The sequence below is a fragment of the Barbatula barbatula genome (genome assembly GCF_947034865.1).
Source record: "Barbatula barbatula genome assembly, chromosome: 20".
Lineage (NCBI taxonomy): Eukaryota > Metazoa > Chordata > Actinopteri > Cypriniformes > Nemacheilidae > Barbatula > Barbatula barbatula.
The window spans coordinates 3,937,621-3,954,301 of NC_136783.1; the positions used below are offsets into that span (position 1 = coordinate 3,937,621).

The following is a 16,681-nucleotide window of genomic DNA, read 5'->3' on the forward strand; positions in this document are numbered from 1 at the left end:
CTGTTTGTTTTAAATGGGAGTTCAGTTGACGGAAACACGTGTCGGGAGTCCGCCTGTGTGGCGGTTGTGTCGGAACAACCCCACAAAAAATGGTCAGTGATGATGTTTAAGACACACAGCTCTGAGAAACAGTTTATTGGTGGGTGCGTCTTAAAATGAATACTTTGCTTATTGTATTTTTCTTGAATCAGCACAGACGAATGGAAAGCGTGAATGTGTTTTTAGTTGTGATGTGGTCGTAGTGACGGTAGCGTAGCTGACACATGATGTTAATCACGGATTGCCGTGTGGAACACTGGGATCTCTGATCTGGCCTCCATCCACCAGTTGCATATTAGTGAGGAAACTCGACGGCTGGAGTTGGCCTCCGTCAGCTGCGTGCGACCACGAAACCATGGAAACAAAACACTCGAGCCGTCGGCGGGCAAACGCTTGTAGATTGTAGGAGAAAATAATGTCTCTTGAAATGAAACGCTTGAGCATGCGATGCACCTTACATCTCCACAACATGCTCAACTCAAATGGTCATCAAAAAGTTTATAAAATCTTTCTAAAATAAACCTTTACCACTACTTGTATTAAAGTGATAGTTCACCCAAAAATGTTGTCGTCATTTCTTCACCTTCTTGTCGTGTCAAACCTTTCTTTTGAAGAATGTTGTTGACCGAACAGCAGTGGCAGTCATTGGATTCTATTGTATGGACACAAAACCCATGCAAGTGAATTGCTGCCATCGCTGTTCGGTCGACAACATTCTTCAAAATATCTTCTTTTGTGTTCTGCGGAAGAAATAAAGTCATACGGGTTTGACATGACAAGAGGGCGAGTAAATAATGAAAAAAAATCATTTTTGGGTAAACTATCACTTTAATAGCATTTAAAAATATTAAAAACATTTTAGTATGGCGAATATGTAATCATAAAATATAAAGGTAATTGTGAAACCTGCAATATAAATATGAAATATAGCTATCATGCTTGGAAATATTTATGTTAATGGCGAAGCTAAATAGTTGGATTTCTCTGTTGTCATTTATATTATATGTTTGTTAATAATAAAGATGAAAAGACAAAAGAAAAGTCCAAAGCTGAAGAGAAATGGGCTGCTGTAGACGGAGAAAAGTAATATGAAGAATGCAGCTTATAAAACAGAAGGGCTTTGTACTGTCCGTGTTTGGCCCCTCATATATAAATCAGAGGACAACATATCCATCTGCACTTGAGATATCACAAAAACAATTTCCTAAATGGATACTCGAGGTCTTTTACAAGAGCCGCATATGCAACCAGTGAAGGAATCATAGCTTTTCTGTGCAATGTTCCATATAGCTGGGTATTAAACTGAAAAACTTATTTTAGCCAGCTCTGACCTCACATGAGGAACGGCAGACATGGCGGCTGCACTTTGCGTTAATTCCATCTGAGGTTTTTATCTGCGTGGAGCGAGAACTTCCACCATCTCCAACAATTACAGGGGAAGCTGGGAGGAGTCGCTTTGAGAACGGGGCTGTATGCAAACCAGATGTGCTGTTCAACTTCCAACACACACACACACACACACACACACACACACACACACACACACACACACACACACACACAGCACACACACACTGCGTCAATGGTTTAATGGGCTTCATAAGTCAAAGCCTCAGAGTCGAGGAGGTCCACTCCTGGAAAACAGAATCAAGTTCAGTTGCTCTTGACTCTGTTTTACATATAATATGATTTTAATATAAAGATGCTTTGCAGTTTGTTGGTATACAAGCCTGTCTGTTGATATTGATGTGACTTTATATTCTGTCATCAGGTTGTTCCAAACCTGTATACATGTCACTGAACACAAAAGAAGATATTTGTAAAAATGTCATCCCCCATTTACTGTCATGGTAGGGAGAATAAATACCATGGGAGTCAATGGGGCATGAGATCTGTTTGGTCAGACATTCTTACAAATATCTTCTTCAATGTTTAACAGAACAAAGACATGAATGAATAAATGATGACTGCATTTTTGTTTTTGGGAGAACCGTCCCTATGACACCAGATGTAAGATTACGGAGATGACGTTTGCTTTACAGTCAAGCTTTTTCATGAGCAGAGTCAGTGATGTCTCCGCATAGCATTTGCACTAAAGAAAGATTTAGCCATTTACATTCCATGTGCAATTTTCACCTGCCAATGAAAGGAACGATAATGTGTTTACAGTAATATGTTTCATGTAAAATGCTTTCTTTCGGACATTACGTCAAGTACTAAAGATCATTTTTTGACCACTGTGGTCCAATCAGAATATTAGTGTTTGTACGTTTTCTGACCGGCCCAACACATCGTTTTGTAGGTCTGAACTCAAACCCGTCTTTTAGAGACCGATGGTCCAGCTGTGAGCAAAGTGACACGTCTCTGACAAACACTCCACCAGCATCTGATGCGTAGGTTGCCATGGTGATGAACAATGATAAAAAGAGCTTGATCACACTAAGCTGAAACTTATGAGGGTAACCACTTGAGCTGCTGGCATTATGACGAAGACCTCAAAATATCCCAAGATTGCCGTTATGTAAATGTGGGTGGTCAAAGGTTAATGAGGTCAAGGTTTTAATGTCATAACCATGGCAACTAGACAGTTTTATGTATATAGAGTTAATTTACACCTGCTCACTTCATGTGTTTTTAGCTAAGTTGTTAATTATAGACATTTTATTGAGAGTGTGCCTTATATATATATATATATATGTATATGTGCCATATATACACCACATTCTACATGCAGTATATGCAATACAGTCCACACTAGTGCAATATATACAGCCGTGGAAAAAGACACTAATAAAGAAGTAGAAACAATATTTTACTTGAAAATGGGGAGAAATGTTGTAAGTAGTTGACAGAATAAAAATATATTTAATTTGACCTAAACAAACCCTTATAAACCGTAAATTCAGAATACCTTTTTTTCACGTCTATATATATATATATACGCTAGGTGCTTCTGTGCAAGACATATTCATATATACTGTATAACATAGCAGATACTGTATATAGTGTACTGTATATATACACCAAAAATGTGCTATGTGGAATATGTGCTTTATACACACTATACGTTATATTATCTATGGCTGCAAAATATGTTATATTATGTACACTATATGCTATAAGCAATCTAAGTTAAGTTATACACAGTTTGCTATTCAATATACCCTATATGGTATAAGCAGTGTAAGTTTTATATATATATATATATATATATATACACTTTATGTTATATGCAATATATACTATATGCTAAACACTGTAAAAGTTTCAGAGAGTTTCTGTTTTTTTGGGGTAAATGTTTTACACGCAACACCTTTTTTACTTTAAGTTTGCCATGTTATTGCAGTTTGAGATTGTTTTATCGCTGCGTTTGAATGTGTACCGGTCAAGAAGCCAACCTGTAGTTTGCGTTCCCTGGAATCTAAACCCATGGTCTACCAGTTGGGCTACAAGAGTATTAAATATAGCAGGTTACACGAGATGCGCTCTTGTCGATCACTTAAGTATCACAGAACCGTCCAAGTTCAATGAGTTTGGACAGTAGAGTTCTGGTGTGCTCTGTTTTTCACCGTACCCCCTCCGTCGGTCAAGTCATCCATGTGTGCTTCATTGAAAGCAGACGTCAGTGTCCCCCGCAGCTCAACACTGCCGCCCATTCATCAGCTCCCGGCAGAAACTCAATCTCTTCTGAGAATCAGCTCTGTGAAAGGAGCCAGTGTGATTGTGGAGGACTGTCTGTCGATGAGATGCTGCTCGAGAGCTCTCAGCCCAACGGATAGTGGTGCCAGATGTCTGCCTCTGTTGCCCGGCCTCCTTTTGAACACGGGGACCAGTGCCATGTAATGGCAGTTTGAGATTGTGTTATCGCTGCGTTTGGATGTGTACTGGTCAAGAAGCCAACCTGTATTAACAGATAAGGGCTTCTCGGATATCAAATGTTTTTCAAGTTTGTAAACACATGCAAGTTGTTACAGTACAGTTCCTAACATAACCCTAAACCAGGAGTTCTCAACCTTTCTGACTCCAAGGCCCCCTCACTGTATTCAACAATATTCAAAGCCCCCCCCCCCCCCACTCACGAAACCAGAGTTTCTACCCAATAAAATATTTTAGTGCTTAACATTAACTGAAAAAATATGTATTAATTATAAAAATGGTCAAATAATAATCAATATCTTGCTCATATTGTTTCATTTGAATTGAGGCCCCCTTGGAAGTCAGCTGGGTCTCCCTTATGGTCCCCCCTGTTGAGAACCTCTGGCCTAAACTACAACCAGACCTTTTAAAATGCAGACTAATACCAGAGTCTCCACGAGCCAGACCAATAACAGACTCCCTGAAGACTCCTGTAAGTCCCTGTTTTACTGGGTCTTGAAAATTCTTAACGCCAAGACCACAAGGTCAAGATTCCAATGAACTCCGGTTTACAGATCAGTGTCGCTGTTGTTATAAATAGGAAAACCTTCCATTAATCATGAGTGATTTTGCTTTTTTTGACAGGTTCTTGACCATTACGAGAGGGAGGGCTTCCAGTTCCTAGCAAATGTCTTCAACTCATCCCATTCATTCTTGGAGGATCTGACTGGTTTGACGTTACTCCATCAGGAGACACAGGCAGCTGAGGTTAGACTGTTCATCTTGTGTCTCTGTTTCACATCAGTACATAAACACGTAGGAGGAGTTTATTGCCTGGCCAAACCTATTCCTTCGGCCTATAGTACCTCTTAATGTTTTTGTGTTATATTCATTGATTGTAAATATAGGTTTCGTGTATTAAGGCATTCTGTAACAGCCACATCCGGACTATCGAGGTCAACCTCAATCTCATTGATATCAGTAAAATAAACGTCTTATATCCTGTGCTTCTAATTCCTCACATCTTTCACAAAACCTAATCCTTTTCTGAAGCTCTTGTGCTTCCGTTCATAGAAATAAGAAAATCACCTTCATTGCAGCTTTTCTTATTGCCGTTCATGGCTCTTATCCCAAACTTCTTGTTCTAGTGAACCAGATCACGTATTCCAAAAATATCTTAGCATGCCGCTGATCCAGGATCAGCTTTTCTTCAGCTTGCACATATATCTGTCACTGGAACCCAAAAAGCAAGCCTTACCCCTGAACAGCATTTGGGTTCTGGGAACGGTCCCGCAGGGGCAGTCTCCAGTTCTCCAGTGACAAACAAGGCCAGTATGAAGAACGAAACTGTGGGAAAGTCCCACATCAGCAGTCCGCTCCTCTTCAGAGCGGTTTCCAGCGCAAACGCTGTCCAAGCCAAAATGAGTGGATGTGTGCTCTTGCATTTGCATTGTCCGAGGCCCTCGCTTTCGTTTTATTTGGATCTGTCGGGCACTTTTTATTCCCAGGCTGCCGTCGTGTATTTTTAACTCGAATGTGTTCCTCTGGCACGATGTCAAGGTGGGAAATGAATGGAAATGTACCACTTTTAGCTTGGAAAGACACATTACCTGTGAACCGCTTGTCTCTGTTAAAATGGCCGGCGTATTGCTCAGGCTGGGTTTTGACGTGGTTCACTGTGTTAGAAAGGCTTGGTTACTCGGTGTGTCACCGTAATGTGGTCTTATATGAGCTGTGCCTTATTTTGGAAGGCTGCATGCTCCGGAGTTTGCATTCAAAGGCTTCATACGTCATTGAGGCCCGGGTTTAGCCCACAATTCCTTGTAGAGGATGTGGCCTTCAGAGGACTCCAAGCACCCTTCCGAAACGAGACAGCTGTAGTCTTTAAAGCTGCTTTGCAAAAGTGAAAATTGCTTATATATACTGTATGTGTGTATATAGATTTGACGACTAAAATCTAAAACTAGTCAACATTACATCAATCAATATTTTGCATGAAATCGGAATCAAAAATGATTTTAGTATCGCGCAAGGATTGGGGGAAATATTAGAAATATTAAAAAGCCTGCACTGTCAGAATATACAAGAAATGCCATCACAAATAACTGTGACAACTGCTTCCATTTAAATGATAACAATGTTAATGTTAGCAGGCCAGATGAGAACTGTAGGGCAGATTCAGACGCCATTTCTGTTCAATATTTTCATGTTCATTCATCGCTTATTTAACGTTGAACACATCGACTCAGTAACCCGTTCTCCTTGCAAGTTGTGTTTGGAACACACCGTCCGTCTGACATTATGGCAGTTTGAAAGAACGGTGATAAAGTGACAGCTCAGTCAACATCTGTGCTTCATGAAAATTACAGTATAAAAGGGCTGACACTTTCCGTTCCCGGGTCAGATTTAGGAAAATGACAGCTTATTTAAGACATTAAAGCAAAATGAAATGGTTGCCATGGTTTGGAGGTTATGTCATGTCGGAATAGGCATAAATTGCTCTATCAGCACACCTCACAGTAATAGCTTTCTGTACCGTCTGTCGTTTCACAGAACAGTGTCCTGTGGTGATTCTCTTGCTTACCAGACTGACGAATTTCTCTTTGACCGTAACTCATTGCCAAGCTTGCCGTAAAGCTAAAATCTCCCGAAATGACATGCAATGCTGGACACCAAGTGTTGCCAAGTTTGCTATAGGGAACATAATGTGTCAAATAAGATGACGCACAACTAACATGTCAAAGTATGAGACGTTTCTCAAGATATCTTCGTTTGTGTTCCCCAGAAGAAAGAATCATATAGAGGTTTACAACCACATGAGGTTGAACAAATGATCACAGGTTTAGGTTTATAGGTAAACTATCCCTTTGAGAGCATTTTATTCCACCGCTTCACTGCTTAGTTCGCTGAAAGTGAGATGTTTCGAAGATTGGTTTGAGTAATAATATTGATTGTTGATCCACCCTCCAAATATATTGCAATATATTTATAAGCCTTCAGGCTCTGGGTTAAGGATGTAGCGAGTTCTGTCATAATATTTGGACACTTTGAGTTAGACAGGCTCTCTTTATGTGTAAGGCGTGGGTAGGGAAGTGGCTTTGGGGGTCTTGTTTACCATCACCCCATTCAGGCGATGGGGGGGATGTGTGCTGAGGTCCGTGGGTTGGACTGAGCATGTGCATGATATGAAGGAAACCATCATTTCACTCGCTGGACAGGGAGTGCGTTGCAGCCTACACGTGGCTTTCTCATTTTATGCCCTGTGTGGTTTGTGTGTCGGGCAGAACGGGACACTGGCCTGAAGATTGTGAGTAAACTTAGACTGGTCTTATAAGGTCACTACTGAAGGACTTGTTTGTTCTTTTAAATCATGCTCGAAGAATGAAAGAATCCCCCACAAACGGCATCAATGCTTTTGGTATTCATCCAGGTGTTGGATTGATATATTAAGTTGAGGCCAGCCGAGCATCCGAGTCAGATCTCTGTGTGTTTAATAGGAGTGTTATCAGTTTAGTCTTACCTCGGGACTAAGATCTTGTTTTGCCTGCGATCCGCTCTTATCGTGGGTGGTCCAAACAGGTCACACTGTTTGATCTGCGATGAATGAAAATCTTGAACTTCTGAGCTTGATATTATTGGTTTTTGACAGTACTGAATAAAGAAGAGCGATGGATAGAACTTACATTTTCGACAGAAGTTGGCTAGTTATAGTTTGTATATTTATTTCCTTAGTATGAAAGTGTGAGTTGAGGACTTGAGCTTTCACTCCCTAATGTCATGAACACAGAACAAGACGCGTATACCAACATATCTGCGCTTGTATTTTAAATAACAAATATCAAAATGACATGGCCAATCAAATTAGTAGACCAGATATGAGTGTTGTGTATTAAAGTCCAGCATGTTGATACGTCTGATTCCCGTCAGCGAGGCCTGTCGTCCTCCCCTATGTTTGGTAAATGATGCCGTTATCTGCGGTTAGACATGTTAATGTTGGGCCCACTAAAGTTCTTCTAACACAACATAGACAATAGAGCTCTGTGTGCTCAAACTCATTCACATTCACTTCCCTTCCATCATCACCATAAGAAAGATGCCATTGTGTCACATCTCCTATGAAATGATACAGTTCTTCTGTCGGCATTATGCTGCCCCACGTGAACTTGTCAGAAGCTCTCAGTTCCAGGAAACATTGACTTCTTCACACCATTACATTTAGCTTTTGTTTGAAGCACACTTGTTTTTGTGTGTGTGTGTCATGAGATGTGTGTACTGGTTTGTACACGGACTCTCGATACCATTTTAATTCAGTTGTTTATAGACTCGCATGAGGATTGATGTCACATCAGAGCTGTTGACAGATCCATTTATCACTGTAATCTTAAGAGAGCTATTATTTTTATTTGAATGATTCTTTGTCTAGACACGGTTCTTCTGTTTCAGAAGCCTAGTGAGCATCGGCCGCATGTTAAGACTTCAAAGTCTAGGTGCGCTCCAGACCGTGGAGGAAGGCCTTCCAAGATATCTCATTTAATAGAAGCTCAGCATCGTGTGCATTGCAATGAGCTAAGCCGGAAAATACATCACATAATAGATCTTGAATAATATACTGTATTTAAAGGAAGACGGCTAAGGGCTGAAACTAGGGAAAGATATATGTGGACATCCAGCCCGGTCACATATTTAGAATGAGCTCAAATAAAGTCTGTGTGCTGTTCTTGTAGCCTCTAATTGAAGAGAGAAGAGTTCAAAATAACTCTTTATTTTGAAACATCATGCCTGACCACTTCAATTCATTTCTGTGCAGTTGAATCTGTATTTGACTCAGGGATGTGTCAAAATGTATAGCCGTGACTCAAGTAAAATCCATCTCTAAACATCAGAGCAAACAACCAACATGGCGAGCTGTGATTTATTAATGTTCCAGAGGACAGCCCGTATAGCACTTCTTGATGGAGCGGTGTTCTGGGATAGAGGTTGGCTGGGAGAAAGTGTTCAGATCAATTCTCACGGGTCCAGATGGGCCAGAACTGATGCTGGCAGTGGACGACCGTGTCATAATCTTCTCTGGAGGCCTTTGGGGGCCACATCACAGGCCCTTATCTTCACCCGCTGGTTTAACCAACACATGGGAGAACAAGATAGGATCGTCCCCACGGTCGGCATTTCCCACTGTTTTAAAGGTTTCAAACCATGACTTTTGATCGTTTTCTCCGCCTTCCGCGAATTAAAACGGCATAATGCAAACTGTGTAGTGTCGTCTGCCCGCATCGTGTTTAAAATAAGCCGTCGCAAGTTAGTAGCTGCTCATATACGTGTGAGACTTGAATATGTGTGATTTAGTGATTTTTCTTGACACGCCTTACAAAAAGTACAATTAACAACACAAAATACAAAAAACATTAGGCATTAGTAATAGAAGCTCCAAAGATGAAGTAGAAGAACACACAAACAAAAAAAGACATTCACATACGCCAAACACATGCTCATAGTCACTTACAATGGATCTTTCACCATTTTTCACAGTCGGTTAGAGAATACTTTGCATAGTCTTAGACAGTCAGCGTTTATAAATAAACTATTTTACATTTAAAGCCACAATATGTAAGTTTGGGCCGCTAGATGGCGCACTTTCGAAACGACAACAAATGGCAAAGCTAAATGACGTCATGTAGGAGAGTGGAATTATGGGACATGTCGTTTTCACCATCCAGAGGCGTATGGAGATCGGCCATCATGTTCATGGAGGAGGTAACTAATGAGTTGTATTTGATGTCATCGTAATGAATTAGCTTGCAAGAAACGAGGAATGTAATGCTACGTTAGCTCGCGAATGATACTGGACTTTGTCAATTGACAGTCGTCGTTTAAAAAGTAAACTACATTTATGCTTTTTTGGGTTTCCTTTGCTCGCCAAAGAGTAATCGTGATCCATAATAACAGAACTACAGATGCTGCTTTCCAGATGCTGTATACTTTTCGCATTTGTGTGTTGCCGTAGTCTACAAGCGGCTATTAAGTCACTGATATGTGACAAACACAAGGGAGACAAGGGACAGGACATTATTGTAAATGGGAATTTCTCTGGATTTGCACATTCTTGGGAACAACTGCATGAAATATATCACACCGTACAAAAGTGATTTGGGGATATTTCATAACAAAATTATTCCATATTGTGGCTTTAAGATGATAAAATTGACAAGATTGTGTTCATAATAACAAATGAATGTTTCAAATCTAATGTTATCATTGAACCAAGTCTTGTAGAGTTTAATGTAGTTTTATGTAGAGGGAGATTTGGCGACGACATTTACAGGTGGGGGAACCTGCAAATGAGATGAATGTAAGTTGTCTGTTAGTCTACGTGGTGCTTTGCAGACTAGTGTTGTAGTACTACTCGAAACCGGTCTTGGTTCTAAGAGCGGTCTCAAAACCATTTTGTTTGGATGGTCTTGGTCTCGAACGCGTTTGGTCATTTCAAGAATGGTCTAGGCCAAAACAGAATTTGGTCAAAAGACTTACTAATTTCAATGCAAACGCATGCTCAGCCAAACTCTCTTTTGAGAAACTCAAAGCAACCGAAGCTTTCAGAGCTTCATATCGTGTTCCTCAGGAAGAGCGTACATCAAAACCCCCCAAACAAAGATCATAACCGTGCAGAAGCTGTAAGAGTATAGGATCGCCTCTCATTCTGCGGTTTGCGTTTATTCTCTGGAACAAGAGGTTGCGTTTGATCTGCGGTAAGCTCCTCTCTGGTTTCAACTGATCTGCCCTTGTCTTTGAAAGGCTTCCAGTTGTTCTCATTAAAAGATCTTTCTCTTAAATCCTAGCTTTAAGGAGGTATGGAGTTTGTGTGCATGAGATCAAGCGCACTTCTCCTGACACTCATCATTAAACGAGTTTCTACACGCCTAGTGTGATGGCTACGTACGGTACGGTAACCTGGCGGTCCGTGTTCTCAAAGATGCTGTTAGAAACTCCAGGCGTTTACTCGTACACCTGGCAAACTAACCTGTATGGACATGTATCATACGTGTACGTGTTATGACCCGTTCCGAAAAAAACACCTGCCTGACCTCCATCCACCGGTACATTCCCACTCAGTTATTGCAACATATTTCACAGAGCAAGCGCAGTACTGACCCAGATTTCCTGAACGTTCTTGTGTGTCTGTACTTTGTATGTTGAATTTTGTAGGTTGTATACAATCTGTAACTTTTGCCGCCCTATTGCCGTCTCTGTTTGAAGCATCAGATTGCAGGTTACTTGTTTGTGTTATGGACAGCCATGTCCATATATTTATAAATAATGTCAAATTGTAATTTTTAGGAGAACTCACATTTTTGATCGGCAGAGGTTGAAACGGGTGAATTGAATTATTGATTTATTTGCGTGTAGCTTGCATGCAAAGCAACGACGCAAATTGCCGCAAATTCGTCCTGGTCGACGTGAATGATGCAAATTGGTAAAAATTTCCGAATTAGACTTATTGATGCATAAAAACACTCCCTGCCGTCCCATGTTTTCATTTGCGCAAGTGACACGAGAAATAGTTAATGACCAATAACGTTAAGTAATTTCAAGCGAGGAATGTGATGCTTTTGCTTTTGGTGTGCAAACACAGTTATGGAGAAGACAGCTTTGTCTGAAAACAGACTTGCGGGGGAATTTCTTTATTTGCTTTTGTCATAACTGAACTAGTGGCTTGGCCAGAACATGCATCTCAGACAAAATAAGCAAAGGCATAGTTCAGCCAAAAATAAAACAAATCTGTAATTTATTCACCCTCGCGTGGTTCCAAACTTGGGCTCTTTCTTCTGTAAAATACAAAAGAAGATATTTCAAGAAATGTATCCGTGGTTTTGTGTTCATACATTGGAAGTCAATGGGGTTCAATGTGGTTTATAATTGATCTTCCAAATATCTTCTTTTGTGTCCTTCTGCAGAAGAAAGGAAGTCATACAGGTTTGGCGTGATGTTAGGGTGAAAAAAGAATGAATTTTCATTTTTGGCTGATCCATCCCTTTAAGATCTGTGCTACATTGATGGTCCCACTAAGAAAACCCGCACAGACATCTTATGAGGAACAGAGCTCAGTTTTTGTGTTTTCCATATAAAAACGTGTTAAAAACGCCCGGGGGAAAGTGTCTTTTTCTCTCTGCTGGGAAGTCTACTGACTCTGGAAGGTGCCGGAGACCCTTAATGTGCCTTTTCCTTGATATGTGGGACAGGAAATGTGTCACACAGGGAGATACGGCCAGGATGGAGCGGAGTCAAGCGGGGCGCCAACATCCATCCTGAGGAACAACAAACCACAGCTGTAGCTCACTACGCCACCACACCCGAGAGAGGGCCGTGCTTTGTTTTGCTAGCTGGTATTTATGTGAATCCGCTCGGCTCTGTGAGCGCAGACAAAGAGGCCGAGAAAGACGATTTTTTACGATAATGACTTTGCTTAGTGTGGTTTTTAGTCCAGTCGGGTTGCTCCAGCACGACCGTCTTTGGTGGGTGCTGTAAATATGCGTTTGAGCTTCCACAAAGACCTGTGAAGTTTCTCATTTATTAGAAGCAAGTTTTTCACCGTGTGCGAGTGCGTGTTGTTTATGGCCGTGTGTTGGGAGAGAGAGAGTGAGTCATTCTCCTGAGGGAGTGCACCGAGTGAAATGAGTTTTGGCGTTTGTGAGGGGAGGGCGACCCGCCTCCTGACAGCAGGGGGAGGAGCTTCAGATGTTAACGCATCAGGGGACTGCAGAGATGTGAAGGGAAAAACCCAGGCCTTCTACTCCAAACAGTTGCGAAATTTCCCCTTCCACGTAGGCCAGCGGGCCCCTGGTGACTGCCTGTGAAGACTGTAACCTCTCGCTTTGAGCTACAAGTCCCATCTGGTATTTCTAGTCAGTCTCTGGTCATCCACAAACTGGGACAGAGAAACGCTCGGCAGTAAACGAACACTTTTGATGTGATACAGAGGTCACTCTCCATCAGTATGGTAGAAGTGTATTACCCTTTTAAAGAGACGTTATCCAAGGAATGCTGACGCTGTCAGAGGGTTTGGTTTGGTTGGAATATTAGTATCTCCTGAAATGTAAATAAATGTTATTTTTCTATAAAAAATACTTATTCATTTCTTGTTAGGTCTACATGTGATAAATAAAAACATGCTGAGAATTATTTCGAGATACATGCTATGGGATCCACAGTTTGAAATGGTTACGGCAATGAGAATCTTTAAGGCCTTTTTGGTAAAACATTTTCAAAATTGTGTTAAAACTTCTACTCTTTTACTGACAGACAGTTTAAGATGACTGCTTTAAAAACAAGTCACACCTCAATTCAATGAATCAAAAGGAAATTTGTCATGAAATGACTTTTGACATCTTGAAACCAAGATTTTGTCCGAATCACTCGAGCAGCCTCGTCTAAAAATAAATGTTCTACCATTTTCATGCATCGTGGCAGATATGTTGTCCACCTGAATGCTTGATAGAAAACACATCTGGTGAGGCCGTGTTGTTGGTGCATGCGAGTGTCTGACGGTTTGCAGGAACCGGCAAAATGCCTTCTGGGAGTCGGTTTGCTTTGCTCTGTGTCTCATCTGTCCTGGTTATTGTGGGCTCTGAAACACTGGCACATTCTTATCTAAGATCTGCGTGTTCCTTCCTGTGACATAAAGACAACAGAGCGAGAACTTCATTCCAACCGAGCCAGTGGATGTGCTGACACATAGTGATTCCTGGATTTGTTCCTCTACTTCCATCTTGGCATGAGCAAATATGGCCTCATCTGTCAAAAGATCTCTCCCCGCGACGTCCCGTGACTACCTTGATGTAGTTTTCCCAAATGTTCATTGCAGGTAGATGTATTTCTCTCAGCTTATAGACATTATGTGACAGCTGGTTGACCTTTGTGAAGAGACTCGAGTGAGCTGAGGATAAACATGATTGTAAATGCAACTTTTCCGTCCAGAAATACAATCTTTTCATAAGCAGGATGAAACATCACATGCAAGGGTCTTGTATTTAAATCAATTTATTATATCACTTCATATTTATAAACTGTAATCCATAACTTTCGGCTCTATCGTCCCTGACAGCTGAAATTATAATAATCATATAGAATAACAATTATTACTTTCGTAGAACACAACCATCCGACAATCAATGTTATAGAGAGAGCATCAATAGAAATCACAATTCTGGGACAGCTTTAGTACACAAACATGTAGCCAGTGGTCAGAAGGTTTAAGCTTTGTCTGATGGACACTGAGCAAAAGCCACACGTGCCCCGGATCGGTTTCTATTGGTCAGCACAGACATAAAACATTAGGAATTTCACAACAAGTCACATTAAGAAAGATTTACTGACTGTTGATGAAAATGAAGACTCTTTTTATTGAATTGAATTGTGTTTCTCTCATGAGGATCAAGCTGAATATTATATTTTTGATGTACAGTCAGTGGAAAATAGCACAGAATGAAGGCTTCTCTCTCTCTCTGTAGTACAGCAGCCAGCTGTATGTTGTAATTCAAACACCTGTATCCTGACCAGACATGTTTTTCACCGTGTTTGCTCTCAGTTCACCCACTGGAAGCTTTCATATTCCAAGCAAAGGGTTTGTTTGCCCTCCAGCACAAACACATCTCCGGTAGCCTATGACCATACTACATGCTCTGTGTTGATAGTAACATTTGGTTGGATTTATTGAGTATGTTGTGAAAGAGCAATGCATTATTGTTTTAGATGACCCATCCCTCGTGTATTGTGCCACTGGACAACTGTACAACTGTAGAAAAACATCAGGATTCTTGAACTTAGAGGTGGATGGTGACGATGACGATGATGGATGGTGGTCATCTGGCAGATATTAGCAGTTTCTTGCTACATAGATCTGGAACTGTGCACATGTCGATAATAATCAATATAATAATAATCACTCTTTCAATATTTCATGTTGTGTATTTGTATTTTGAAACCGTGTCATAGTACATAGTATTGTGTAAATGTTAGCGGTTTTGCAACGTTCGTGATGGGTGTGTACTTTGAGAAGAACGTTGTTGCGATGATTCATTTGAAATAGTTGTTATGTAATGACAGCTTTAATAATAATGTTGTCTTGTGTGCGACCGTGCCTGTCATCAGGAAATGAAGACCGTATGTAATCTTTTGGACTATTTACATCTCATTTCTGGCCTCAGCAATTGCTTCAAAATGAACAAACAGAACACCATTATATGTACGGATGACATGAACGGATCAATCTCAGATTCTCTCATTCTGAACCGTCTCATTCGAAAATTACACCCCAAACTTCTCATTTCTCCTAGAAACATACAAGCGGTAATATATGTCCATGTAATCTAAACAGATGCTGTATTTGTAAACACATACTGTCGGAAGATTGTATGGCTTTATGTGGATGATGTAATGAAAGATAAATGCAATAACAACATGCTCGACAACACAGATATAACTAAATGATAGCAGCGCTACATTGTTATTAAGATGATTCATAATTATAAGTCTCCAAACATGAAAACCTGATCCCAAAAGCACCTTTGTGACCCACAGCAGCTGTACATTTATCTGAGTCTTCGTATGACCTTCGTATGACACTTCAAACGTGTGCTGCCTATGGGCTCCAGTTGATCAAAACCTCTTAATGTCATTTTAAGTTGTAATTGGGCCTTAGGGCATCCAACATTTACTGTCGCACGCACGTCATTTAAGGACCTTACAAGTGAATCCATTTTTCAATGTATCATATCATGATAATAGTATTTGCCAAAGAAATCTGAGCGTCTCTAACTAGAATAAAATTGACGTGTTTCCAAGCACTACTCATGTAACCATAACAAAACGTTGCATTATTTACAACTAGGACTGTGAAGCGATGAATTATAGAGAATAAAAGTCTGTGTGCGGTCGATATTCATTTTGTATTTTAAAAACGTACACACACACGTGCATATATTTATGAATGACAGTTTATGTATAATTGAAATGATTGGTACGTTTAAATGTTTCCTAAATATGTATACATATATGCAGTGTTGCACACGCTACTTTACAAAGTATTTAGTTACTAGTTACTTCTCACAAATAGTAATTGAGTTAATAACTGAGTTATAAGAATGAGAATAACTTATTACCAGGGAATGGCCTTTTAAAGAATGTTCAAACATGTCAAACAACTTGATGCCTGCATTATTAAATATGTTAAATGAGTGAAATGGAAACTACATAGAATTCATTATTTGTATAAAACATTGAACACTAATGTTGCTGTGGGTCAACGTGAGAGACACCTAATAAAGTCAATATTTGTGTATCAATATATTATTATTGTAAATATGATCATTTCTATACTGGAACAATAAAACACAATAGAATAGTTTATAGAAAATAAATATACCAAAGTGCTAGACATACTGTACTGTACTGCTTAATTTTCATAGTTTTTTACTAAAGTTAACCGTTTAATAACAAGCAATGCTCTTAATGTTTTGCGTTCCGCTGTAATAGAGGAATGGTAGTTCGTGCAAACTGTAGGTCGCATTCTAGGAGATGGAATATTGAATTTCTTATTGTTTGACAGCGGATAGTTTCACTTTGGAAATGTTCGTTTTGTGTTGCCCGCAGCAGCATCCTGGCCTCGTTCCATCCATTAAACGAGTCTCTGTGCTTTGCTTCACACTGCCGTGACAAAAAGACGTCATATGTTTTACAGCGCATCATGGATGTACGTGTTCAGCATGTTTCTGTGTGGATAGACAGCATTTGGAAA

At 40.2% G+C, this 16,681-nt stretch overlaps 1 protein-coding gene across 5 annotated transcripts in view; it reads left to right on the forward strand.

The window, feature by feature from the left end:
* atg7 (ATG7 autophagy related 7 homolog) overlaps nucleotides 1-16,681 on the forward strand; it is a 54,037-nt gene that overhangs the window by 34,001 nt on the left and 3,355 nt on the right. For all 5 annotated transcript variants that reach the window (XM_079483029.1, XM_079483030.1, XM_079483028.1 and 2 more), the window contains exon 19: nucleotides 4,540-4,662. In XM_079483029.1, the coding sequence (XP_079339155.1) occupies nucleotides 4,540-4,662 (123 nt within the window). The remainder of the gene's footprint in view (nucleotides 1-4,539; nucleotides 4,663-16,681) is intronic.